This window comes from Lactuca virosa, chromosome 6 (genome assembly GCF_052849685.1).
Source record: "Lactuca virosa cultivar CGN04683 chromosome 6, Lactuca_virosa_CGN04683_v6, whole genome shotgun sequence".
Taxonomy (NCBI): domain Eukaryota; kingdom Viridiplantae; phylum Streptophyta; class Magnoliopsida; order Asterales; family Asteraceae; genus Lactuca; species Lactuca virosa.
Window position 1 is genome coordinate 110,283,080 of NC_136431.1, and position 27,926 is coordinate 110,311,005.

General features: G+C 36.2%; 2 protein-coding genes across 2 annotated transcripts; one reads left to right on the top strand and one right to left on the bottom strand.

Annotated features, from left to right (window-relative positions):
- Nucleotides 1–2,793: 2,793 nt before the first annotated feature.
- On the bottom strand, nt 2,794–7,973 carry LOC145121851 (tropinone reductase homolog At2g29360-like). The gene is made up of 4 exons (XM_079057545.1): nt 7,665–7,973; nt 3,345–3,561; nt 3,083–3,189; nt 2,794–2,865 (listed from the first exon to the last, which is right to left on the bottom strand). The coding sequence occupies exons 1-4, from the start codon at nt 7,971–7,973 to the stop codon at nt 2,827–2,829; spliced, it is 672 nt and encodes a 223-aa protein (XP_078913671.1). The 3' UTR covers nt 2,794–2,826.
- Nucleotides 7,974–11,205: 3,232 nt separating this feature from the next.
- On the top strand, nt 11,206–13,776 carry LOC145118544 (uncharacterized). Its single transcript, XM_079054237.1, has one exon. The coding sequence runs from the start codon at nt 11,338–11,340 to the stop codon at nt 13,399–13,401; it is 2,064 nt and encodes a 687-aa protein (XP_078910363.1). The 5' UTR covers nt 11,206–11,337; the 3' UTR covers nt 13,402–13,776.
- Nucleotides 13,777–27,926: the final 14,150 nt, after the last annotated feature.

Sequence of the window (27,926 nt, forward strand, 5' to 3'; positions counted from 1 at the left end):
GTAAGATTTAAACTGTTCATGCGCTTTCACGGTTGAAACCACAGCCATCCATTCTGGTCTCAGACCGTTTATGAAGGTCACCTTCTGCTCGATCAACTTTCTTTCTATACCATGCTTGATCATCTTACTTAGGAGATGATTGAACCGATCGAAGGTTTGTATGAGTTTTTCTTCTGGTTTCTGTTCGAAAACTCCAAATTCTGACAACAGCAAGGTTTGAATGGAGTGTTCCAGATCTTCATCAGTTGAATAAAGTTCTTTCAACCTATCCCAGATTTCTTTGGCCGTCGTGTATGATCCAACCAATCGAAAAGTGTCAGATTGCAAGGCGAATCTTATCATTCTCATGGCCTTCACGTTACACAGCAACTTGTCTTTCTCATCCTGTGGCATCTTCTCTACATCCGCCACCAGCTTGTTATATTCCTTTTGGGACTTAACTGTCATGTTCGTTCCTGAATGAACAAACGGCCCAAGTGTGATAGCTTCCCAGATGAGATAGCCATTATCTTCAAATCCAACCACGTAGTCTTCAAAGTGATGCGCCCATACTTCATAGTCTTGAGTGTAGAGAATGGGTATCCTGGTTGTTGATCCAATGTTGTTTGAGATGTTGATGGGATTTGTTTGCGAATCTTCGTGAGACATGGTGAGCTGCTAGAATCAAACCTGTAAACTTGATATTAGGGTTTTATCTGAAACAGAGTTGTCGTCGATACGAAGAAGACGGCTTCTATTTATACGATAAAAGCGGAAACCCTAAAGAATTCTGAATACAGAAGGAATGTGTATTGATCACACAGTCTCCTGCTCTGATACCAATTGTTAGAAGAAAGTTCTATTAGGATCGTTAGATTCTATGCAAGCAAACAGTTAAGAATGTAATCAAGAACACAAGAATGGCTTTGAATATGTCGTATGATTAATACTTCAACACCTCAGAAGAGCTCGATTAAGAACTTCGACTGTAGAGGTGTTTAGGGTTACAAAACAATGAACGTAATAATCAACATCGTCTAATGCATACATGCATACATATTTATAGTATAACCCTAACAGATAAACACGGATGGACAGGCCCAATCCGGATACAAAACAAAAAGCCCAAGACGCAACACAATTAGACTCAACAACTTGACTCACACTCGACCAGACCTGTCATTTTCGGTTGGAATTGCAAGTTGTTTCATGGAGGAACCAACCACTTTGCATTTCCAATTTGTGAAACACATCTTACGATACGTAAAAGGAACCGTTGATTATGGACTCAACTATGGGAGAGGCCGTGAACTTGAAGATTTGGTTGGTTTTACCGATAGTGATCTTGGAGGTGACCCTGTTGATATCAAGAGCACAAGTGGAATGATTTTCTATCTGGGAACACTACTAGAAAAACAGCCTTTTACGACGCGCAATGCGTGTCGTAAAACGCTCAGACGATGCGCAAATGCGCGTCAAGAAAGGGCCTGTCATAACGAGAGACGACACGCTTTTGCGCGTCGTCTATAGACGACGCGCATTTATGACACGCAATGCGTATCATTAAAACCCCTGTCAAGAAAGGCCATGTCATAAATGAAGATGACACACATTTTTGCGTATCGTAAATTTAAATGTTTAAAAAAATATATTTACATATTTATTAATTTTTAAATTAAATTTGCATTTAATGTCTCATAATAGAAATAAAACATCATATACAAAAAATACAATCCATTGCATAAAATTTAATGTCATACAATTCTATTTCTTACAATATATAAATTTGCATTCATCTAATCTACTGTGTTTCATATAAAAAATCTATTTCATGCGGCTTCTTCCATTTCCTTTATTAGCAGCTTCCATCATTAGTAGTACAACTAACAATTGAAATGAAGAATGCAACACTTGTATATCTGCAAAATAGTTGAAAAAAATAACAAAGACATAAATACCCGAGTAACCGCTTGAAAAAAACAACAAATACATAAAAAACTTGAAAAAAATTAAGTCAATATCTTATTGTCTGTATCTGCTTTATTGTTTAAAAAGACATAAATACCCGAGTGAAAAGATCCTCTCTCATCCAAGGAACAAGATACTTCCATGGCCAAATCTCAAGAGTGCTTATGCCACCATTTTTGGAACGTATCCTTGAAGACATTTTCAATATTGAGGTCAAATTTGGATGCACTAAAAACCTAGCAGCTACTTCTATTGAAAATTCATAAGCACTAAAAACTCGCTCAATAGGGTTCCTTAAGCACTGAGTTACCAATAGCCTGCAACCTGGTTTGCTTCACAAGAACACAAAAAGGTTTGCAATTTAGTAATTTACAAACAGAAATTATAGTAAATAAAGATAAGTGTAGGAATTGTGAAACTTACTGGGGATTAAATCGCAATTTGTCGTAAGATCGAGGGCATTCTAGAGCAATAGAATAGAGTTTCTTTAAGAAGCTGTTGAGATAAAGTAAAGGCAGAAAAGATTATGTAATGTTCGTACTTCATAGTCTTGAGAAAAATGGAATGCTTGAAGAAAGGGAAAGTAGTTACCAATAGAAATAAGTCCGGGCTCCAGTTCTTGTGACATGAAGGAAAAAGAGCAAGTCCTTGAGAATATGACCATCTCTGGTGTCTGAATGAAGGGAAGAAGATGCCCATTGCTTCACTGAATTTTTGCAATGCTCGAAGTCATATAAGATGGAAGATGGATGAACTGTGGGGGAATCAGATAACAGAACAGTTATAAATCAAAAAGAAGACGGCATCATAGAAGAATCCATAGCATATTAAAGTATAGAAGCATACCTATGGCGAGGAGAATCAGCAACAGAGAAAGTCTCAGGGCATGGCCCATTCTCCATTCACAGAACTCCAGATCTACAATTTTAACCAATCAACAAGAGCACTAACTAAAAGCTGAAACAAATTATATACTTTTCCATAAAAAGGCTTTAACAATTGAAAAGTACTAAAAGAGTAAGAAAACAAAAAAACAGGAAACTCGAGTGTGTATGCACCAGCCTTGAGTGACTGTAATTGTGATGGCCTCCTCATCCCTATCATAAAAAATAGCACTAGAATGAAGGAAGATTACCTCTTCGATAAGAGAGGTCTTAGTGAACCATGGTGCTACACAATTAGTCCGAATGTTGTCATTCGCCCATTCACATGCTAAATTCTTTGTAAGTTGATTCAGTGCAGCTGCGAATGCAAAACACACACGTTAAAACTAGAAGGGTCTTCATGTCTTTTGAACAAACGAGAATTAGAGAATGAGTCCCTGTCCCACCTTGTTCCTTTTTTTGGTGCAAGTTAACAAAGGGGCATAAATGTAAATTATGCAACCATTATCATACCTTTAATTGCACTGTAAACAGACCCAACACTAACATGAACCAGACCTGCAACAGAGGAAATAAACACAATGCTTCCAGCTCCAGAAGCTTTTAAAAGAGGATGTGCAAGTTGACTCATATGGTAAGAAGACTCCAAATTAGTAGCCATGAGAATTGAATACAGTTCTAGAGTATACTCTGTAGTAGGTTTCCTAATGTTTGTCCCCACATTGTTTATCTACAAGCAAGAAATCTATGGAAGTAAGTTTTATGAAGACTGAAAAAGTTTGTATCATCATTTCAAGAATGAACTACTAACCCAACAACAATATTAAGCAACTAACGATTCATTGTGATAATGTTTGCCTAAAATTGTGTTGCACATCTCAAAAACCTAACAGGTTGAATGTGACTCCGAAATTAGTACCTTAAACCTCACATAATCGTCAAATTATCAATTCCCGCTCACAAAATTGAGCTAATTAGCATCAATTTCCACTGGTGAAGCAATTATGTTTGAATTTGTAAACATGATCTAGAGTAAAAAGTTAAAGTTTCGTGGGAACAAACGTAAATTAAACTATAATAATATTTGTAAAAAGGAACTCTGTCTCTAATCTAGCTGCAGCCAGGGCAGTTTCAAATCCGCCTAAATAAACTTGTTTCCCCCAATCCCTGACCACAGAAAATAGAAAATAAAATCAATTATGAAATTCAAAACATTAACAATTTAGATTTATTGCAAACCCCAGGGAACTTATTGATCTGAATTCTATTTCCATATGGAAATAATCGGGAATGGAGTGTATATTCCATACGGAAACAATCGTATGTGCTTCAGCTTCAAGCAATTGTATGGTGTAAATGAATGATGCATATGAAGCTTAATGATGATCTCTTACCTGTTGTAGTGAAGGAGATGCAGGCAGGGTCTCGTTGACGGGCGGCGCGTAGGTCAACGACGATGGCGGAGAGGAGAGATGGGTTGGATGAGAAGGTGTTGAGGAAAAGATCGTAGAGGAGGGTGGAGAGGAGAGTGGAGGAGCAGAGTTTGTTTCCTAAATGGAGAGAGAGAGAGAGAGAGAGAGAGTGAGTGTGTGTGAGAGATGAGTGGGAGATGATGGTGGAGTAGAGGTAACTGGAGAGGGCTGGTACAGATTCGGCGTCACGGCGAGCTTCGGCTTTGATTTCGTTCTAGACCCAGTCGCTTTTGTTTTCTCCGTCGTTGACAGTAGTTTGTGGAGACGATGATGACATCGTATACTGCGATGTGGCATGGCGATCTTGAATCGACGTCTTGAGATGGCGGAAGTGTTTGCTTAGGTAATTCGAACTCTTAAAGCTTATGAGGTTTGATGCTAGTGGTGGCGGCTTAGGGCTTGCAAAGGGAGAAAGAGAGAGAGAGAGAGAGAGAGAGAGAGAGAGAGAGAGAGGAAAACGAACTGCTTAACGAATTATTAGGGTTTTTTGGTAGAGGATTTTAGAAGGAGAAGAAGGAGATGCATCAGGCGGGGTGTTTAATTTTTTGGGATTTCATTTCCCCCCATGGGCTATTAAAAAACAGAACGTGCCTTTCTAAAAAAAAATATAAAACGACACATTTACACGACACGCTTTTTATGATTGGTGCCCTCCGTGTTTTTATTTTTTTTTTGTTGGACACTAATTTTAGGGCACGCAAAAATGTGTGTCCTCTATCCTTCAAATTTTAGAAAACTAACATTGTTGTTTAGGACACGCACAAATGCGTGTCCTCTATCAGTGCGTGTCATTGTTTGCGCGTCATTAAAGGGTTGTTTTCTAGTAGTGGAAGGAATGTGATAACTTGGCAATCCCAAAAGCAAAAGACTGTTGCTTTGTCCACGTGTGAAGCCGAGTTCATGGCAGCTACAACAGCAACATGTCAAGCCATTTGGCTTGCTAATCTCGTGGTGGAGCTCACGGGACATCATATCGTGCCTTTCACCTTATATGTCGATAACAAGTCAGCAATCGCATTGATGAAAAATCTCGTGTTTCATGGTCGAAGCAAACACATTGACATTCGTTATCACTTTTATACGAGAATGTGTTGAACGTGGGCAAATTATAGTGGAATATGTCAACTCAAAGGATCAACGGGCGAACATCTTTACAAAGGCTTTAGCATACGTGAAACATGGTGAAATGCAAAACATAATCAGAGTGACGAATCTCGATCCAAGTCCAGTTTAAGGGGGAGAATGTGAGTGTAAACTTGACTTGGGTGTAAACCTGACATCAGTAGCTAGCTGCACCTCCATCTATGTTGACAATAAGAACTCAAATGGCAACTTCGTATGTTCACATGATGAACACAATAAATGGTAGCAGTAGTAATTGTAGGCTTGTTTAAGTATAAATAGAGGCTCTAACCTCAGTTGTAAAAAACCACTAAAACAGAGAGTGACAAAGTGAGTATTTGTAATAGATTGTTGTTTTTCTTTTCTTGTAATTGAGCTAGTAAGCTCCTCCTTTTGTTCTAGTTCTGAATAAAAGTGTGTTTCAACCCCAAAAGACTCGAGATATTCTCGTCATTCATGTTTCAACTTTAGCATATGAGTTTGCTTTTAGTAAGGGGGAGAATGCGTGACTTCTTTCGAAACTATTTGACATGGGTTCACTACTGTTGCATCTTCATCTAAATATCCTATATTAGCACTGATGGCTCGAGATGTTCTCGTCTTCATCTTTGGCATTAGACATGGGTTCACTCTTATAGAAGCATATAAATTCGTTGATTCTGGTTATAAATTAATAACATTTTTATCATATATTTATTTCTCTTTAATTTATATTTCTGCATCTTTCGATAGTGTAGTGAAGTTGTCGATCTGGTGTAAAAGTTTTAGAATGAGAAAATACTACGACGTAATATGTGTAAACTATTATGTACTTGCTTTCATGTCTAAATTAATTATAATGAAAAATTACTGCAGTACCTACCTGCTTACAAGCTTTGGATTTTAAATTTGCCGAATTCACTTGGAAAATCACAAGAAAATACTAAATAGTTTGCAATGACGTAGTGGAGATGTTTAATTTACTTTTTGATTGTTTCTGTTACTTTTAAATTATGTTTTGGAGATGTTTAGATTAATATGAATTTTGATGGAAAACATGTTCCATCTTTCACTTGTTTAAAATTTTAAATTACTTTTGGTTGTTACAAATTTTTGAGTTTGAATGTTTGACTTTGAGTATAAATGACATTTTCACTTTTAGTATACATGAGGTAGTCAACGCAAGAATCAAGTAATATGCTGGTCTTTTGGTGGCATTCCATAAGGTAATGTGAGGATTACATATTCACGTAAATCAATAGTATCAATCTCAAAATCAAAACAAATCATAGCAACAGATTATATGGAGTTCAGAGGGCACAATTTTTTATATAGTCAGCAAACCTATTATCAAAACAACTGTGCAATTATCATTTCATTCATTTACTGAAATCAAATGATAAGAAATTCCGAAAATTGTGAATAATTTGGACTATGTACATGATTAAACAAAGATAATCTTAACATTTACCAGAGATCAGTCGGAGTGAGAATCAGAGTATGGATCATAGCCGGAAAAACAACCACCGGCTAAACTCAAATTGTAATATGAATCAGAATCCGAATAATCTCCGTCGTCATAAATGTAAGAATCAGCAGGCCACGTAGGAACGCAGAAAAAATTCCAAAGACAAAGCGCAAAACAACCTAATTGTTGAAGAGGAAAATAAATTACCAGATCTAACAATTCCTCGCTGGTTATTCGTTCAGAGAAACATGCTATCGATTGCCATATCTCCACAGAAACGGTGGCTGCCGATGCAACTAACATGGTGTTCAATACCATCTGCAGTTCTGAAATTCACCGTTTCCTGCTACAGATTAATTAGATCCACATTTATGATTTATGTATGTATCTATCTGTCATCAGGGAGGCATCGTACATTTGACATTTTGAATTGGAGTGGTGATTGTTTCCTGTTATTTGCCGAGAACAACATGGGAAATATTGTATATTGTGGTTGACTTTCTAATTTTATATAATTAATTTCATTTATTTATTCAATAAAACACATACATGCATAATAATGTTTTAGGTTTGATAAACTATATATTCGTTTGAGAAATTATGATGAATCTTTATGAGTGACTCAAAGGAAGTAGTGTTTATCTTCATGTTTTATAACATATATACTAAAATATACCAACATTTTCTTCTATGGTCTAGTGTTACAACTTACAAAAAATCGTAAATTAAAGGTATTTGACAAATCTCTATGGAAGCCAATCACTAATGATGTGTGTGGCCATGATGGTTTACTTTTCCTCTACCTTGTATTTGTTTGCACCCAAACTCGCATCCAATTTCGCAAGAACGATCACGTGGAGGCTTTAACACCATGCAGATATCCATGCATGCGGATGTGCATGAGATTGGACCTTCGGGAGAGATAGCTATGATATCTGATGGTGGTGATGCTTCTTGCGTCCACTCCAACATCTTAGCCAACCTATCCTCCTCTTTCTTAGCGTCTGTCTCTGTTTCTTTTGTCTCCTTTGCTCCTCGCCTTGATGCCGATGTTGTTGTCACAACCACCAACATCAAGATTGCTAGTTTTTCTAAACTCATGTTTTAGAAGCATTTGGGGCAATTAGAAGGGTGAAAATGAAAAATGAAATTCCTTGTGGAAATCTTTGCATGGTAGTCCATTTCTTTAGGATCCTCATTTTACTCTGTCACATGTTTGGATGGTAAGTAGATTGGTCCATAACCATATCCATGTATAATAGTGGTGATAACCACGAGTTTTTTTTTTTTTTTTTTTTGTAAAAGTAGGTTAATTTTCAAAAAGTATTGTAGAAATAGATTAGTTTTAGAATGTGTCGTAGAAATAGGCTTCTTTTTAGTTGGGCCCACTATTTGTCTTTCATTCCACACAAATTATATATATATATATATATATATATATATATATATATATATATATATATATATATATATATATTCAAGTAACCCCTTAACTTTCATTACTTTTCTATTATTTATATCTTTCATTGATTAATTCAAATTTTTACATTCATTATATATTATACATAAATAATTATTATAAAATATATAATTATAATTTATGTATTATTCTTAAGTAGTTATACCATTAAATGAATAATACAAATATCTTCAAATAGATATTAATATTAAATATATTACGTCGGAAAATTAAAAGAACAACTATAAACGATATTACATTCAAAATATACACTAAATTAGAATTTACATTAAACACTAAATCATAATATTCATAATGATATTTTTATTATCGTTTATTTGTAAATATGAGAAAATCTTAGTCCCCAATGCCTAAAATGTATAGCATGAGTTGTCACTATTTGAAAACTCTATAATTATGTTATTTGTCTTACTCAACTGTAAAAGCAAAAGTCTTCTGCACACTCAAATGTAACTGTTGATGAAAACTCGGTAGAAGTAATTGAATGAATTGTCAAATCATCTCACTTTTTTTGTATTATAAATTCTCTTTCTTATAATCGATAGTTTTTCATCTCTTCCAACCTAATGAATTTCTCTCACAATTCTTGAAATTAAATCTTCCCTTCTTCTTTTTCTTCAACATTCGTTCATCCATAACAAGCTACATATTATTGACTTTATGTCATATATTTAATAATAGTAATTATTATATGTAGCATGCTCATTAATCTCTTTTTTAAATTCTTATTTATTTTGCAGTTAGATTTTGGTATATATCATTATGACTCTAGATCGTCCGTTTATGATTAATTTATATTGGGGTGGTAATATTAAATATGAGAATGGTATCATAAAAGGAGACCATTCAACTTTTTCTACTTCAAATATTGTTAGGCACAAAATGGGGTATGAAGAATTTAAAGATTTATGTTATGCACATGTTGGAGTTGAAAAAGCATCACATAAGAATATCTTATTATACTATCAATTTGGAGGGCAATCCACTATTTCACGGGTCATAAGTGATTCAAGTCTAGACGTAATGTATTATTTGGCTGAGAATGTTGCAAATTATTGGGGTTAAGTTTAAGTAAATTACACAAATGGTCCCTATGGTTTGGGGTGATTTGCACGCTTGGTCCCTAACTTATTTTTTTAACTCGGAAGGTTCCTACTATTTGTTTTTGTTATGCGCTTTGTCCCTACTGTTTGTTTTTGTTACGCGTTTGGTCTCTGTCTTACCTAAAAAGACTATTATTTAAATAGGGAAAAATCGTGGGGTAGGTAAGGTAAGGTGAATGGGTGGGGTTCGGGTGTGTTTATTTAAATAAATTAGAAAATCAAGGGAAAAAATAGTCTTTTTAGGTAAAACATGGACCAAGTGCGTAACAAAAACAAATAGTAGGGACCTTCCGAGTTAAAAAGTCAGGGACCAAACACGCAAATTACTTTAAACCATATGGACCATTCATGTAATTTACTCGTCAAGTTTTAATTGAAGTTGAAAAAATAATGTCGCCTACAAGTACTAGCAAATGAAAAAAAAAAAAAAAAAGATTTTGTGCCTTATTTGAAAAAGCATATTCCACTTGTATATATATTTTGAATTTTTGTTTTCTATTTTTTTTAATAATTTCAATTATTTATGGTTTTTCTAATGTTTATTTATTTATTTTGATTAAGTAAATAAAAAAATTCAATTTAAAATACTGTAACAAGTTTTTTTTATATATTTCTATTATTCTTTATTCTAGTCTATTATAAAATTAAAAAATATTATCTTGAATTTATACTATGTATATCACATATAAAAATATGATTTAATTTGTAAGTTACATTTTAACAAATTTAGCTAATTTTTCTAGTTTAATAATTATAAATCGTAAATATCACACAATAAATCAAAGTAAAAAAAATAGAAAAACCATAAATTATGCAAATTAAATATAAATAGAAAACAAAAAAAATCCAACACCAAAAATATAATATACTATAATATATTTAAACTCTTTACACTTTAAAAAAAATAAAAAAAAAAGTTATCTAATTAATAAAAAAAACAAAAAATAAAAAGTACGGGAAAAAGAAAAAAAATAATAATTTTGAATAAAAGGATGAAAACGAAAGAAAATAATTTAAAAAAAATAAAACAAAGTTTAGTTTTAACAAGGAAAATTTTCAAAAAAGTTTCAATATTTTCGAAAAAGCTACACTTGAGTCCCAAGATTTTTTTTTAACGAAAAAATCCTGAAAACCGGCAAAAATTTACAGTTTGACACTTTTTGACCGGTTGAAACCGATATCCAATTAATTTTGGACTATTTCGTAAACTAACCCAAAATATTAGAACTTTTCTGTAAACCCAAAATATTAGTCATTATATTTTTTGTTTACAGAAAAATCTCAATATTTTGGGTTAGTTTACGAAATAGTCCAAAATTAATTGGGTATCGGTTTCAACCAGTCAAAAATGGTCAAACTGTAAATTTTGCCGGTTTTCAAGACTTTTTTGTTCAAAAAAAATCTTGGGACTAAAGTGTAACTTTTTCGAAAATATTAAGACTTTTCTGACAATTTCCCCTTTAAGAAAAAAAATTAATTTTAATTTTAAATTCGGTTTCTAATTTAACATGAACAAAAAACTTTAGGGTCTAATTCAACATAACATATACAGAACCAGCTAAGTGACTACAGCAGGTAGTAAGTTGCAAATCGAACAAAAAATGATATTTTATGGTCTAATTTAGTCTGCAGTTGCTAAATAAAATCAATTTTGATATTTATGTGGTCAAAAATATCAAAAGCTAAAACTAATATAGCATTTATAACATGAGCATTTGTTGAATCAGTCTTTTATAATTTTCAACATTCAAATCCATTGACGTGGAAAATTATACAGAAACAGTACAACACCGACTGGATTCTTTTCAATTGAAGAATCAATCCCTTCGTAAACAGAACTAAACACCACGACGATTAAAGCAGAGAACCGCCGGAAACCACCATGGCCATCAAAGTAAGCACGCGACTGTTAATGTTATCGACCTTCTTCATACTCACTTCCCTTCCGATCACATCCTTCGCTTGCCCTCTTCATCAAAAACAAGCACTTCTCCACTTCAAATCCACCCTCACCACCATCCTCAATTCCAATTCCAGTTCCCCTATAGACTCATGGAATCCCAATTCCGATTGCTGCACATGGGACCGCGTTAAATGCAGCACAACAGCAAATGTCACCGAGCTCCACCTATCTGCCATAGTCCCACAGTCTATCAATCGGGTTTTCTCTGAGATATTGGCTCCAATTTTCCAAATCCAGTCGTTGGAACTACTTGATATCTCGATGAACTCATTGCAAGGAGAAATCCCTAATGGGTTCGGTAATCTCACCAGATTGATTCATCTTGACATGACCCAAAACAGCTTCACGGGTCCAATACCAGCATCGATGCAAAATTTGAGCAGGTTAGAAACCCTTCGGCTTAAAAACAACAAGCTAGCCGGAGAAATCCCAACTTGGTTATTCAATATCACAACTTTGAAGAATTTGTTTATCGGTGGAAGAGGAAGCACCTTGATTTTGAATAACAGTGCAAAGATTGTTCCAAATTGTAGTCTGCAATATATCTCCATGCCTTACTGTGGAATTTCAGGCGAAATTCCTGAATGGATTTCATCACAGAAGGAATTGAGTTTTCTTGATTTGAGTGGGAATCGATTGGAGGGAACATTCCCAGATTGGCTTGCTGAGTTGGACGTCGGAATCATAATCCTCTCGGATAACAACCTCACCGGATCAATCCCGCCTCGCCTATTTGAATCTATAAATTTATCAATTCTTGCCTTGTCAAGGAACAACTTTTCTAAGGAGTTGCCGGAGAATATAGGAAACGCCAGAGGGCTCGTGATTCTTCTGTTGTCGGGAAATAACTTTTCGGGTCAAGTTCCAAAGTCCATATCCAAGATTTTCGGGCTAAATATTCTAGATTTGTCTAATAACAGATTTTCCGGCGATAATTTTCCTGTTTTTGGAGAATCTCCTTTTCACATTTACTTCGACTTTTCATACAACGATTTTTCCGGTAAAGTCCCATTGACTTTGTCTTCCTTTTTACGAGTTCTTAATTTGGGTGGGAATAAGTTTTCCGGCGACCTGCCCTCTAATTTGACTAACATGGACCGCCTTGAAATTCTTGATCTTCACAACAATGATATTACGGGGAATTTTCAAGATGTCCTCCCTCAAATCCCGAATTTGCAAGTTCTAAGCTTAAGAAACAATTCGCTTGAAGGATTTATTCCAAGAAAAATCTCCAACCTCACTTCTCTTCGGATTCTAGATCTCTCCAGGAACAACCTAACCGGAAGCATTCCACCGGAAATTTCAAGCCTTGAAAAAATGATCGAAACTCCGCCCATGGAAACATTCTTTGATGCTGTAGTCGTCTCTGGCTTAAGAAGTGACGATTTACGGAATGCCAATGAGTTTCAAGACTTGATTGTTAACTGGAAAAACTCTTTTCGAGGCCTGTCTAGGCGCAACCTAGGCATCTACTCTTTATTGGACTTATCCGACAACAGAATCTCCGGTGAAATTCCGGCATCGTTGGGCAATCTCAAAGGTCTAAAGTTGCTCAATATTTCCCATAACAGCATCTCCGGGCACATTCCTACGTCTTTTGGCAATTTGGAGGGGATAGAGACCTTGGATTTGTCACACAATGAAATTTCTGGTTTGATTCCTCAATCACTAGCAAAGTTGGATGAACTTGCGATCCTAGATGTAAGCAACAACAGGCTCACTGGTAAGATTCCTTTGGGTGGGCAAATGAACACGATGAACGACTTGAGGTATTTTGCAAACAACAGTGGATTATGCGGAATGCAGATTATGATTAAATGTCCTGAGGACATCATACCAACAGATGGAAGTGAGGAGGAAGAGGAGAAACAATCATGGATTTTGTGGGAGGGAGCTTCGGTTGGTTTTCCCATCGGTTTCTTCTTAACAATCTTGATCATGGGCTATTATCTCAACTTTTTACTTCTCTTCAAATTTTGGTGAAAATGTTTTACGATTCTCAGTTCCACGATCTACCCACAGGTGAATTTTAACACTCAAAAGTTTAAGTTAAAAGGAGACGTAACAAAAATTTGTAACCAAAAGACTAAATTACCAATGTTGTATTTCCTCTTAAGGTTCCTTTAGTAATATAAGGGAATTTAAGAGTAGTTTAGGAGTAAAGTATATATTTCCTTTTTCAAAAACAAATAACAAAAAAAAAAAAATTGTAGTTCGGTTAAGAACGATTATTTTTTTCTAATATTTTTTAAGGCTTAGGGATTAATCGTGATTTATACAAAGTTAATTAGAGTGTGAAAACAATGGAACATAGTGTAACCTTATTCCAAATTAGCATAATATATTTAATATTTTACATATATGTACCATATACTTATCTATTTATCAACAACACAAATATCATAAAATGCAACCCATAGCACTTCATTTAATTTTTTAAATTACTAAACTTTTTAATCGTATCCAATTAACCTAAAAATAATATTTTGTGGTTTTATTTTACCATTAGTCATGATTTTTACCGAGATTAATCGGTTTCATACCTTACATTGATCAATTCGTGTAATGAAGAAAGGTAAATCGTATTATCTTCCAAAAACACTATTTGTGGTATGCAATTTTGATATCTCATTATTACCAATAAAGTTTAGCTTGTCAATGGTGTTCCCACCCTTAGACTAGAAAAGTACTACAGAAGACAAGAAAAGTACTATAGAAAAAACAGTAAGTCTGTCAAAAGTTTCTACGTAATCAAAAAGAGCCTAAGGATTACCCGAAACTAAGCCCATACTAAGTCTAATAAGACACATTGGCCTAGATATACATGAGGCCAACTGAAAAACATGATATAAATTGAAATAGAAAGTTCAACACATCAATTTTTAACCCTAACATATACGACTTTCCTTTCCCCCATTGTTTACAAATGTGTATGTCATTTTCTTCAAATCGAACAAAGCAAAAAGAGAGTATATGAGCCAAGTTTATGAGAGTTTTTCAAATCAATCAAAGAAAAAATAGAAGTTTGTGATTCCATCCTTGCTTTGATGTTCTTATTTTGTTCTTGTGTTATACTCGACTTTCGGGTGTACTTGTAGAAAAGACGGAAGCATTTGATATCTTTTTAGGGTTTGCCTAAAAATATATTTTCTAGGATCTTTTATAGTTTAGTTCTTTTGCTATCTGAAGTACTATATTTTTTTCTTTTCGGAATGTCCTCAAATGTGAGATTCTTAACAATATATGTTACTATGAATGTGGGTTTGTACCAACTGGATTGGGGTAGTTATCTCCATAAGTGATGTTATTTTGTGGGAATATGATATACTTAGTTTGAAAGATTTTTTAAAATATTGACTGGGAATAGATGTAAAAACCTTTATTATTCTATTAAAAAACTCTTTAACTGATTGTTTACAATGTTGAAGTTTGATGATGATATGAGAATAATAATAGACTCAGTGTGTATCTTGAACATTTTTGTTGGATCATGATGTGTATTCAAATTATAAAACAAGCATAACAACATAAATAATTAAAGAAAACATCATGCTCAAGCCATTGGATCTATGTTCATGAATTTAAGCAACAAAAAATAAACTATAAGAAGGCTTAATGTGTATACCTTTTACGATGATCAAGAAGCAAATCAAAGAGGATCCAAAATAGAATCTCTCTATCGTTGTATGTTGGTACCTTACTAAGCAATTAACAATAGAATATTATGAAGAACACAATAGAAATACTCAGAAACATATTATGTTAATGAAAATCAATTTCATACACAAAATAGATAACCAAAAAGAAACTACGTTTATGAACATACTCTCTACGAAAACTTTCATAGAGAAAGTTATTAAATACAATGCAGAAGACTAACTATCATAAACCTTAGCATTACAGGAATACTAGGTCCAACTCGTGATGAGCAATCCCTAAGAATCAAGGAGTCTTCTTTCATATAAGGAAACATTATCTTCTTTGAAATTAGAGCTGATCCCTATCACAAAGTATTCAAATAATATTCTTGATGCACATATTTCGTTAGCCATATTTTGGGTCTTCAACCTTCACGTTGAGCCTATCATAGACATGTGTTGAAGCTATCAGCTTCATAAATTTGCAGTCAGATGATGACAGTTTGACTCGTCAAATTATTTTGTTTGATCCAACACAATCACTCAGCAAAGCAAAAATTTATGCAAGAAAATCTTCAAGCCTTCAAAAACCCTAATTAGGATTTTCTAGGGCATAATCTCATGTAAAATTTATAAACTACATGAACATAGAAACTAAGTTTGGGGCCATAAACTTTTACTATGTAAGATTGATGTCTAATCTCAAAAATAATGTAATTATAAAAACATATAAGGTATATGTTAATCAAATAAAGTAAAATATGAAGGGATATTTACTTAAACATAATGTTGTTGCCAATAAAGGTGACCCAAAGAGCTACACTCCAGGATTGTGGAAAACATGGTGTCATCCAAGCCATGATCTTAGAAATTAAAGTTTGTGAAATTAATTAAATTAACAGAAATTTACATAATAAGATATGTGTCTCTTGGGATTAAGATGGTATTGAAAAATCAAAAGCTAGATGATGGTGCTCCCGATATTGCTCTTACCCTTCGAGAATGGAAGTGATATTACAACTTGTATGTATGATAAATTTTTCGTAAGTATTGTGTGTGTGTGTGTTTAAATCAGGTAAGATTTAACTTCATATATATATATATATATATATATATATATATATATATATATGTGTGTGTGTGTGTGTGTGTGTGTGTGTTTATTTTAATTTTTAGTGATTATATGTATGTGTGAAGTGTGTTTAGTTCAAGTTACAAGTGAGATAAAAATGAGTATGGAAGAAGATAGCGGAGTTCTGTAACGCTTGATTTCCGGTATAAACTTATTTTTCCAATTGTTTAAGTTTTCTTTTTGGACTCGGCGGGTTGAAGCCTCAACACGGAGTGTCGATATGTATTTGGCCACAGGGTTTAATGTAGAAACACGACGAGTTGAGGTGCCTCAACTCGGCGTGTTGGCAGTTGGGAAGGAAACCCTAATTTTTAGGGTGTTGCACCCTATTTAAAGGCCTTAAGTCCCTTCGCTGGCCTCCCGACAAGCCTCCTCTGTCCAGAAACCCTAATTTTTAGGACGTCCCAAATGTTTATTCTTTCATATCTAAGATCTACATGAACTCTTTTGGCATAAAGGTGCAAACTTTATGGTGTTAAGGGCATCATGCATTCATTAAGTCCTTCTTTTGGCATCTTTTGAGCATTGAAGCCTCTCCTAGTCATGCATGAGCGTAAAGTTGGAAACTTTACGTCGCCATTCAGCTTTAACGGACAAAATCTGCATTTTGGGGCTATGTCTTTGATGATTAAGTGCTTAATGATTAAGCCCTCACCCTTTTAAGCCGAGGGTTTGGGTTTTGGACCCATTTTGGTGGTTCCTAGGGGTAAAGTTGGCAACTTTACGCATCTAGATGCCATTTTAGTTGAGATCTGAGTTTTGAAGCTCTTAGATTCGATAATGTCAGCTTAATGTATTAAGATGTTGGGTTTCTGGCGAACTCAGCGTGTTTATTGATAAACACAGTGAGTTGGCTCGGTTTTTCCCGACTTTGCAGTTAATGGAGAAACACGGCGAGCTGAAGGACAACTCGATGTGTTCGGTCAACTCAGGTCGTTGACCTTGACTTTTGACTCTGTCTTTGACCAATTTTGACCTATAAGGGGTAATGGGGTATTTTGAGTTGTATCTAAGAAATTGTTTCGGTTTAGGGGCTGGGAAGAGCTGATATCCGGAGCCAGAATCTATTCAGCTATAATTCACATTCGAGGTGAGTTTCCTCACTGGGTTATAGCGGGTGTAAGGCACCAATGTCGGCCCTTATTGGTTATGATAGGATGATAGGAGTCTGTGCCACCCTTGTATGTATTATATGCTGCTATGTATACCGGGCGGGGCTCGATGCCAGGCAAGGCCTGAAGAGTGGAACATATGCTAGAGTTTATGATCATTATGAGTTTTAGCATGATTATGTGATAGTGATTGCATGTGTATAGCAGGCGAGGCCCAATGACAGGCCAGGCCTGAGAATAACAAATTTGTATACCGAGCGGGGCTCGATGTCGGGCGAGGCCTGATGCCAGGCGTGGGCCCAATATGTGTTTTATTATGTGTGGTATGGGGTATGTTGGGGAAGTCACTAAGCTTTGTGCTTATGGTTTTCATTTTATGTTTCGGGTACTTCCAATTGCAAAGGGAAGAGCTCGGGTTGACTGCATCGCACACACCATAGGAATTCTGCACATGATGTTTTACTCTGATCTTATTTAATATTTGATACATTGGTTTTGTTAAGATGTATGGATAACATTGGAAAATACTATTTTACTTAATATAAAAACAATTATTAGGACCATATTTTTGTTTGTTACAAGTTGGTATTAGAGCCTTGGTTTGAGGGATTCGGGCACACTCTCGGGTATGTCTAAACTCAAGCCGAGGATTTGGTTAAGTTTTCACAAAGATAAAAAATATTTTAAGAAAAGGTTTTCTAAAATAAGAAGGGTGTGGTGCATGCAATCGGCTGAGCTCAAGTAAGTTTTCCCAAAATACTCATACATGTCATGATATGTTTTGAACTGTGAATCTGTGAATCGCATGCTGGTTTAGGTCTAAGGATCTAGGAGAGATGCCTTTGTATGTCTGTTGTATGAGCTTATAGACTTGCATGCTAGTACTGATCAGTCAGTGATAGGATGGCCTGATTAGGTTATGCCTGGTTTTGATACTTGATGCTCGAATGTTGTTTGCTTTGTGCTTTTAGGAGTTCTAGCTAACTTCAGTTAACTAGTAAACGAATATGCTAAGTTACATATCATAGGAACTAAATGATTTCAGAAGGTTAGGTTTTAAATCTATTGCGCAGGTCTTGTCTGAGTCCAACCGTTGTAGTGTGAGACCCCTCATTCGAAGAATTATCTAGTTTTAGTGATATGTAATGGTATTCGAGAGCTAGTTAGAGGAAGTTAGCAGGAGTTCCTTCTGCAGCTGATGGCGGAGAGTGGTGTGGAGTATGCCCTAGGAAAACCTAGGATGAGAGCTAGTGCTGGGAGCCTTATTTGTAAGGAAGGGTTAGATGGATTTAGAGTAACTTGGTTGAGTCAAGTCAATCCTTGAGGAAAGTATGGATAGATGTGGAAGGTAGTATGGGCCCGTACTACTGGAGGCAGAGGATCCGTACTCGATTCAAGGAGGGTTGCAATGAAATCACGGAGCTTGTAGGGTTGTGGTTCTTCGGTATTTTTGATACGTATTCTGATGGTTTTATGGTATATTTTTCAGTATGGTGGTGTTGTGAGGCAAACCAGTGGGTAGTTCAGGTGTCGGGGAGGGTTCAGGCTCAAGATCTGGAGTCGGCCAGCTCGATGAGCAGACTAGGGAGTTTCTCTCTTTAGAGATTACTCGTTGCATTCTTGATCAGACTCTTGTGATCTTCGGCTAGGTCAAGGATGGTATCTTGGAGGTTTTGGAGGAGCGGTTGAGCACGTTCTGTTTTGAGATGATGGTTGTTGATGTCGCTCGATCTTTGACTTTCAGGGAGTTCCGGGCTTGTGGAGCTCCAAACTATCATGGGGTGAAGGACCCCATTACGAGCAGGCGTTGGTTAGAAGATGTTGCTAATGCCTTCCGCACCATTCGTTTTCCCGAGGGGGACAATGTCATATTGGCCTCCTGTCTCCTGAAGGACAGGGCGCGAGACTGGTGGGAGGTCGATAATGTCTTGGGTGATGATGTCGTGGATGGGATGACTTGGGATGATTTTTCGACCAGGTTTTGAGATGAGTTTGTGCCGGTTATCGAGGTGCAATAGCTGGCACGAGAGTTCTAGGATCTCCGCCAGACGACTGAGACAGTGGCCGAGATCACCGCTATGTTCAGGGAGAGGGCGCTTCTGGTTCCGCAGTATGTGGCAAACGAGGATATGAAGAAGACTCGATAACATGAGATGCTAAGGAGCGACATCCGGCAGTTTGTGAGCCGATCCAGCCGCAGGACGCTGTAGGATATGATCGCTCGAGCCAGGGAGAGGGAGATTGACTTGGAGATGGAGAAGAAGTGGAATCTAGATGAGGTTCAGACACTAGGGGGTTCGAGCACGAGGCCCAAGGTATCAGATTCCAGATCGATGGGCCATCAGGTTCGTAGCCGCTGTGGCAAGTGCGGAAGGATGCACGAGGGTGCATGTAGTAGTGGTAGTGGTGGTGGTTCGGGCTGCTTCAAGTGCGGCCAGATCGGTCATTATAGCAGGGATTGTACTGCTACCACCACCCAGGGATCAAATCTTATTTGCTTTCATTGTAATCAGTCGGGCCACAAGAAGGCCTAATGTCCGAGTTTGGTTGCATCAGGACCAGTGTCAGCACACGCTCCTGCGATTTTGAGGATTACTGACGGCCATCAGGGCGGGGCAGATGTGCATGCGACGAAGATTAGGGCTTTCCAGCTGATGTCAGAAGAGGCGCGTGCAGCTCCCAATGTTGTGACGGGTATGTTTCTTCTCCTTATCTATTTATCCATATTGAATTGTTTGCTTATGTTTATGTGTTTTTTTAGGATCGTTCCTTGTGAACGGTATCTCTGCTTTGATATTATTTGATTCGGGGGCTACCCGATCGTTTGTATCTCTTGCGCTTAGCAAGAGATTTGCTGAAGCTCCGGGGGAGCTGGATTGTCCTTTAGATGTGGAGATTGTTGATGATAGGTCCATTCGGGTTGCGAGGGTTCATCGAGGTTTTACTCTCTATTTGTTCAGCGAGCAGTATCTGGTTGATCTGGTTCACATTCCTCTGCGTGGGAACAAGGTCATCGTAGGCATGGATTGGTTGAGTCCTAATGGGGCAGTGATCCACTGCGAGAAGCAGTTAGTTCAGGTTCGGACCCCAAAGTGGGGGAGAGCTGGTGATTCAGGGTGAGAGACTGTCGTGTGGGCCGACTATGTGTTCATCAGCGAGGGCCAGACGTTATCTTCATCATGGTTGTTCGGGTTTTGTTGCCTATGTCATGGATACTCGGGTTGAGGGTAAGGCGTCCGTGGATGATGTGTCGATTGTGCGGGAGTATCCGGATGTGTTTCTGGAGGATTTACCTGGCGTACTGTAACATACACGTTTTGAAATCGTGTTATGTAAATTAAAAAGTTAATAATATTATGAAATATTATGAGAAATTGAGTGTTAAGTTCTAACAGATAGTTTTTACTAGAAATGAAGTAAAACTATGTTTAGAATCACTCATAAATTATTGGAAGTCTTATAAGATTCCAATTAAAAGCCAAATAGTGAAATTTAGCGAAAATATAAACTTTGAAATAAGTAAAATTTTATTAATGAAAGTTGTAGATAATCTCGTTAGAAACACGTAGGCGAAAACCTCGTCGAAATCCGAGTTATAACGAAGAAGTTATGACCAATCGAAGATCTGCGATAAAATCGGCACGGTGCCGAATGACGTAAAAAGTGAGTTTTTGATAAACTACTTTTTAGCCTTAGTGATCTAAATGAAAGTCGTAGTATTCGTTAAACCGAGAAGTTCGATAAAAAGAACGCCAAAATCTGACTTCGTATGAGGAAGTTATGATTTTTACAAGTTTCAGCGTAGCAGTAGACAGCTAAAAACTCGAATTTTAGATCGAGTGATTTTTAGCCGACACAACCTAAACGAGAATCGAAGGTCTCGTCATTAGCAGTACAATGGTAAAAAGTCTGACGAAAACGGACGTCGGATGAAGAAGTTATGAATTTTTAACGGATTTACCAGTCCCGGTCTGTTAAAAATAATAATATAAAAATAAAGTCAAAATTTTCCGACGAAGTCTAAACAAAAGTTGTAGAGCATAATTTTCTCTATGCGTGCATATAAAGAACGTCAAAAACGGAGCCCGTATGAGAAAGTTATGGATTTTACAAGATTGGGCACATTTTCATTTAATTTTCGCATGAATAGTGTTGATCCACGTGGCAATTTCTGATTGGACCGCAGCCTTGCTGGCACCTTCTGATTGGTCCGATGCCATGTCCGCCTCGTTTCCGACGTCGTGACTCACCCTCGCCCGGATCCGACGCGTGTCGCGATGAGTCGTCCGAAGCTGCTTAGTCACCCGGTGACTCCTCGCATCCGAAGACGCATGTTGCGTCCGAAGCGAGCCACCTGGAGCCCTCGCATGCGCGCCATCTGGTCCTCTCGCGAGCCGCCAGCTGCCCCTCCTCCCTTCGGCCGAAGACCTTCGCCTCCTATAAATAGGAGGGTGCGAACCCTCTCGGCTAACTTTGGAAATTTCACACTTTTTCACCATTTTTCAATACTTTTACTATCCCGACATCCCCCGAAGCCCCGGTACTTATTCCAAAGCCCGAAACGCGCCCCGAGATTCCCGAGAAGCCTGAAAAATTTATCTTTTCGGTTTCGAAGCCCTACCTTTGCAGAGCCCGGTTTTCAAGAAAACTCCCGTTTTCAACGACGAAAGTCATATTTAGAGCCGAAATGCTGCCCAAATTATTATTTTGACCCCCGGTTAATTCAAGGTGAGTTTAATATGTAGAAACAATTGTATGTTATGTGTTATATGTGCTATGTGCGTTTCCATGTTATCATCTCGAGTTGTTGTATCCGCTATTTTTATAGCAAGGTTGTACCTCTGACTTGAAGTGTATGACATAGGCATCACTTGGGTATTGGTATGAACCGTTGACCATGAAGTTTATGACATAGGCATCACTTTGGCTTCGGTAGAATGTTATTCCTTAGTATTTTCCCGTGTTATTTTTATTTCTGCTATTTATGATAGCAAAGCTATACCTTTGACCATGTGATCAGTTTACGAACTCAGATTCACAGTGGCACTGATATGTAGCCTCTGGCCAGGTAGAGCATGTCCCCCATTAAGTGAATGACTTTATTCTATGGCATTGGCATATGGTTAGACAGGGCGTGAAAACCTGAAATCTACATTAATGTTAATCAGAAATTGTTTGTCTTCAGTGCCATTTGGGCCGAAGCGTTATTGATGTTTATCAAGTATGGAAATTGTTATGTCTAAATGATGATATATATTTAAATCAAATCAATGATTGTTAGGGAAAGCTTATCACATTATGTCTTTGTTGTTCCTTGCTTCTAATTGCTTCTGCCATATTGGTATATATATGGCATAACGTTATATTGTATCTATTATTGAACTCACTAAGCGTTATCGCTTACCCCTCCCAATGTTTTGACATAATGCAGGCAATAAGCACCCAATATAGTTGGAAGACTTAGAATAGTTTGTAATAATACTTTTGTACTTCAGTTCATGTATGTATAAAATTACAATATCCTGGGTAGTCATGTAAAATCTTAAAACATAGTCGGTTTGTATCCAATCTTTTGTAATGACTTTATCAATGTAAAAATATTGTTTTATGAATATGCATGTAGCATGTTTTGGAGTAACTATAATGTCAAGGATGAAAGTTTGGTACTTTCAGAAATATGAGAGTATAGAAAGGGGTTCTTTCAATCATGGTATCAGAGCAGTGGTTTAAGTGAACTAAATCCCATGGATTGGTATTTAGACTTAAACTATTGGAAGTTCAATATATGAACTAAATCATTGTAAATATATGGATACAAACCATAGGAAACACTTAAGTGGGGTATTGGGTAGTGATAAACCCTAGTATTCTAAGACATTAAGTTACTTCAAAACTTTTAGAGAATTAGTATATATGAACTAGGAATTTTGAGAATTTCTAGATTTAAACATGAATTGTTAAGTGAAGATGATACAATATGTATCTGATATATTTTAGGTTGAATACCTAATGGGGTAAGCACTAGAATATTAAGAGGAGATATGCCTTATATTCTAATATGTGCTAAATGATAAGTAAATATAGCATGCTTTAGGTTTCATACCTATATTGCTATTATTTGAGAAAGTTTAAGGTCTGTTGCCGACCTTGGTTTAGAAAATTTTATGTTCAGAATTTTAAGAATTTTCGTAATAGAATTTACATGAAACTTTTCGAAGTAATAAAGATACTTATGATAGTTGATATCGATAAGTTTATAAATAAACGATTGCGGAAAATCGTAAAATAATAAATATGAAGTGAAATCGTAAATAGTGTATTAATACCAATAGAGTGGTATTATACATTTAAAATATGTAAGATAATATAATAACATCTTTGGAAGAAAGATGTGCGTTTAAAATACATTTAGATGCGATAAATGTTTTGGCATAACCGATGGAGTTGTTCCACCGCTGTCCAGATTAAAGCAGTGATAGTTTATAGAGTCGGAAGAACCGAGGATGGTGATAAATACTTCAACAATATTGAAATTAATGTAGTCCAAGATTTAGAAGAATTAAATGAAGATCAAAGGAAAGGCTAATGAAGTTTTTAGACTTATTAGGCCAAGACTTTGTGATGAAGTATGTAGTTCGAGTAGTAACCCTATACAAGATGCTCAGACTTAGTATTTAATAATACTGAGTGATGATTGACTTCTATCACATCCTTATGGAAGTTCCATATTGTGTTAAGCCGACTTTAACATACAAGATTGGGATAGTGAAATAGGTTATTTGGTTGTGAAAAGGCTGAGTGACTTACTTGTTAGAGTAAGATAGAGTATTTAGTTGAAGAAGATATACACTCATATTATTGTATGAGAAGAAATGTTGTAGTTAGAAATAACAGAGAATCAACTTGAAGCTAGTAGAGCTTGCTGAGATGCAGCTATAATGCAGACTTCTTAGGATAGATTCCTATGAAGTAGACTTAAAAGATACAACCATGAGAAGAAGACTTACTCAGATACAGGAATGACGATGTCATGAAATGATAATGAAACCAACAAATATGCATGATGGTTTACATGAGTTAGAAGATGATGTAAGTAGTTGGAAACTGTTTGTGTTTACACTGCTAGAGGAAATTTTGGGTGTAGTATGTCTTACAGAGTAGACACTACCCGAGAAAGAATTTATATGAAGAAATGGAAGTAAAATTTCTATCGACCTATGGAAAAGTATTAGGATATATTAGATCGAGTTTATGCATGAGAAGAATCCTAGAAGGCGAGTATAGGTAATCCAATATATGTTTGATAGAAACGCGAAAACCCTAGTTGAGTCTAGGAGAAATTGTTGTATGTACTTGTTTGAACGCACTTAAGTGTGAAAATTTGCTTTGTGAAAACTTTTGAATGGTGACTTGGGAACTGCGAGACAATACTTGGGACGAGTATGAGTATGTGTGAATAGTAGTAGAGGCCTATACTACTGGAAGCACAGGACTCACACTTGGATCAGGAAAAGTCACAAGGTTACCAAGAAGCTAGTAAATGATTCCATTTTATTCATGTGTGTCGTTACCTTCGTTTCGGTAATGACTAAGGAAATAAGTATCGTTCAAATCTTAATGTCATAAAGAATCGAGTCCGATTAGTATAAATCCGCTAAAGGAGTTGATTGGTTCAGAGAACCATGTCTTGTATAGTGACGAAACTTCAGTAGGAATACTGAAAAAGTAAATGGTCGAGGTAGTCGATAGAAATATAACGATCTTTATTAAAGGATTGAGCAATCATTAGCCAGAGATGTGACTGGTTATGTGGTGTTACTGGCCACAAGAAATGTTTCCGCCCTACTCTTACTAGTCAAATGGCAGGGAGTCAAGTTTTCGTTCAACAATCAAAGAGTACTCCAACTAAAAAGGAGGAGGTGCCAAAAGCTAAAAGATGTATATGTCCGAAAGCACGAAATAGAGATACGTGGTGCTATTCTTTCTATTCCAAAGCATCCACGTGTTGTTCAAACTCTTTTGTTTTCTTTATTCCATCAGCTTGATTTATTCGATCTAATTCTAATACAAGAGGTTGGTTCGTTATGTGTCTTGTGTGTTATAAATACAAAGGTCATTAGACTAAGACCATTCGAGTTGCTGTTATAGCAAAAGTAAAGACCTTATCTTGGGTTTAGTCTATAAACCAAGAAGGAGCAGGAGCCTGCAATGAGAATTGAGTTTTAACTCAAAGATTAGGATCGAAAGCCCAATAGAGAATGATGAGCGGGTGCAGGTTTGAGCACCGCTAGTAATTAATAAGTTTGAAGAGTTTGACAATCGTTTGGCAAACTTAAAGTTAAATATCGTACATTTTAGATTACCACAGAGGAAGTAAGTTAGGACTCGAATGTTGTGACTAGTAATTTTCTCGTAAACTTTAGATCTGCTCACATCTTATTTGATTGTGATGCCTCAGATTCTTTCGTGCCTTATAAATTCGCACATTATTTTCAAATTGCTTATTATGCAAATTGTCCAATCATTTCATATAGATAACATAGGAAATATATTATTACTTGCTGATAAAGTCTACAGAGATAGTGTTATAGGAATTGAAAGTTATAATCTTCCTGCTAACCTAATTCCTATCTTTGATATTATTCTCTACATGAATTGGTTGCTAAAGAACTACACAGATCTCTTGTGATACGAAGAGATTATATGCATCCCTATCGAAAGGAGGGATTCTATTTATGTCTACGGTGAAAATAATAAATTTCTTTCTTAAAAACTCGTAAATTTATATCGAAGGGATATTTTACTTATCCGGTTTATACAGTTAATACCTTGAAATAGGAGAAGAAAACTGTGAATGATAGCCTTTGGATAATTATCGACCAGCTGATTAAGAGTACATATTTTCTCGCCATACGTATAACGGTTCTAATGAAGAAATATGCACAAGTTTACTTAGACGAAATTGTGGCGAGACATGGTGTGCCACTAAAGATTTTTTTTCCGATCGTGATACTCGCTTCACTTCTCACTTTTGGGCGAGTATGAAGTGTGAATTGGGATCTCGAGTTACTCCCAACACAACTTATCATCCCCAGACAGATGATTAGACGGAGAGAACAATCCAAGCAGTAGAAGATATGCTTCGTGCATATGTCTTAGAGTTCGGTAGTATCTGTGAACACCATTATGTTGGCATAATGTAGGATAGAAAATCCTTGGTGGTCCTGAAATGATTCAAGACACCACTGATAAGATTCAAATTATACGAGAAAGAATGAAAGTAGCCCAGGATCGACAAAAGACCTGTGTAGAAATGGAGGAGACGATCCATAGAATTCCAAGTGGGTGATACTGAAGGTAACCCCGTGGAAAGGTATTATGAAATTTGAGAAGAAAAGGAGATTGAGTCCAAGATTTATTGGACTTTTCAAAATTATCTAACAAGCATACCGCTTGGAATTGCCTGAAGATTTGGCAGGTATTCATGATGTATTTCATGTAAGATATCTACGTAAATGCTTGAGCATATATGATGAAACGGTACCATTATCCAAGGTGGAACGGGATAATAAACTTATACTTAGGGAAAATAAGAATGAGATAAGAGCGAAATATCCTCATTTGTCCAAATCGTTGTGATTTCGGGGACGAAATCCTCAAAAGGAGGAGGTATTTGTAACATACACGTTTTGAAATCGTGTTATGTAAATTAAAAAGTTAATAATATTATGAAATATTATGAGAAATTTAGTGTTAAGTTCTAACAGATAGTTTTTACTAGAAATGAAGTAAAACTATGTTTAGAATCACTCATAAATTATTGGAAGTCTTATGAGATTCCAATTAAAAGCCAAATAGTGAAATTTAGCGAAAATATAAACTTTGAAATAAGTAAAATTTTATTAATGAAAGTTGTAGATAATCTCGTTAGAAACACGTAGGCGAAAACCTCGTCGAAATCCGAGTTATAACGAAGAAGTTATGACCAATCGAAGATCTGCGATAAAACCGGCACGGTGCCGAATGACGTAAAAAGTGAGTTTTTGATAAACTACTTTTTAGCCTTAGTGATCTAAATGAAAGTCGTAGTATTCGTTAAACCGAGAAGTTCGATAAAAAGAACGCCAAAATCTGACTTCGTATGAGGAAGTTATGATTTTTACAAGTTTCAGCGTAGCAGTAGACAGCTAAAAACTCGAATTTTAGATCGAGTGATTTTTAGCCGACACAACCTAAACGAGAATCGAAGGTCTCGTCATTAGCAGTACAATGGTAAAAAGTCTAACGAAAACGGACGTCGGATGAAGAAGTTATGAATTTTTAACGGATTTACCAGTCCCGGTCTGTTAAAAATAATAATATAAAAATAAAGTCAAAATTTTCTGGCGAAGTCTAAACGAAAGTTGTAGAGCATAATTTTCTCTATCCGTGCATATAAAGAACGTCAAAAACGGAGCCCGTATGAGAAAGTTATGGATTTTACAAGATTGGGCACATTTTCATTTAATTTTCGCATGAATAGTGTTGATCCACGTGGCAATTTCTGATTGGACCGCAGCCTCGCTGGCACCTTCTGATTGGTCCGATGCAGTGTCCGCCTCGTTTCCGACGTCGTGACTCACCCTC

Excerpts from the sequence above, each read along its gene's own strand:
- LOC145121851 (XM_079057545.1), bottom strand. The coding sequence starts at position 7,973 with ATGAGTTTAGAAAAACTAGCAATCTTGATGTTGGTGGTTGTGACAACA. Across the intron at positions 3,562-7,664 it reads AAATACAAGGTAGAGGAAAA|ATAAACAATGTGGGGACAAA; the intron begins GTAAACCATCAT and ends TCTTGCTTGTAG. Across the intron at positions 3,190-3,344 it reads TGTTTACAGTGCAATTAAAG|CTGCACTGAATCAACTTACA; the intron begins GTATGATAATGG and ends TTGCATTCGCAG.
- LOC145118544 (XM_079054237.1), top strand. The coding sequence starts at position 11,338 with ATGGCCATCAAAGTAAGCACGCGACTGTTAATGTTATCGACCTTCTTC.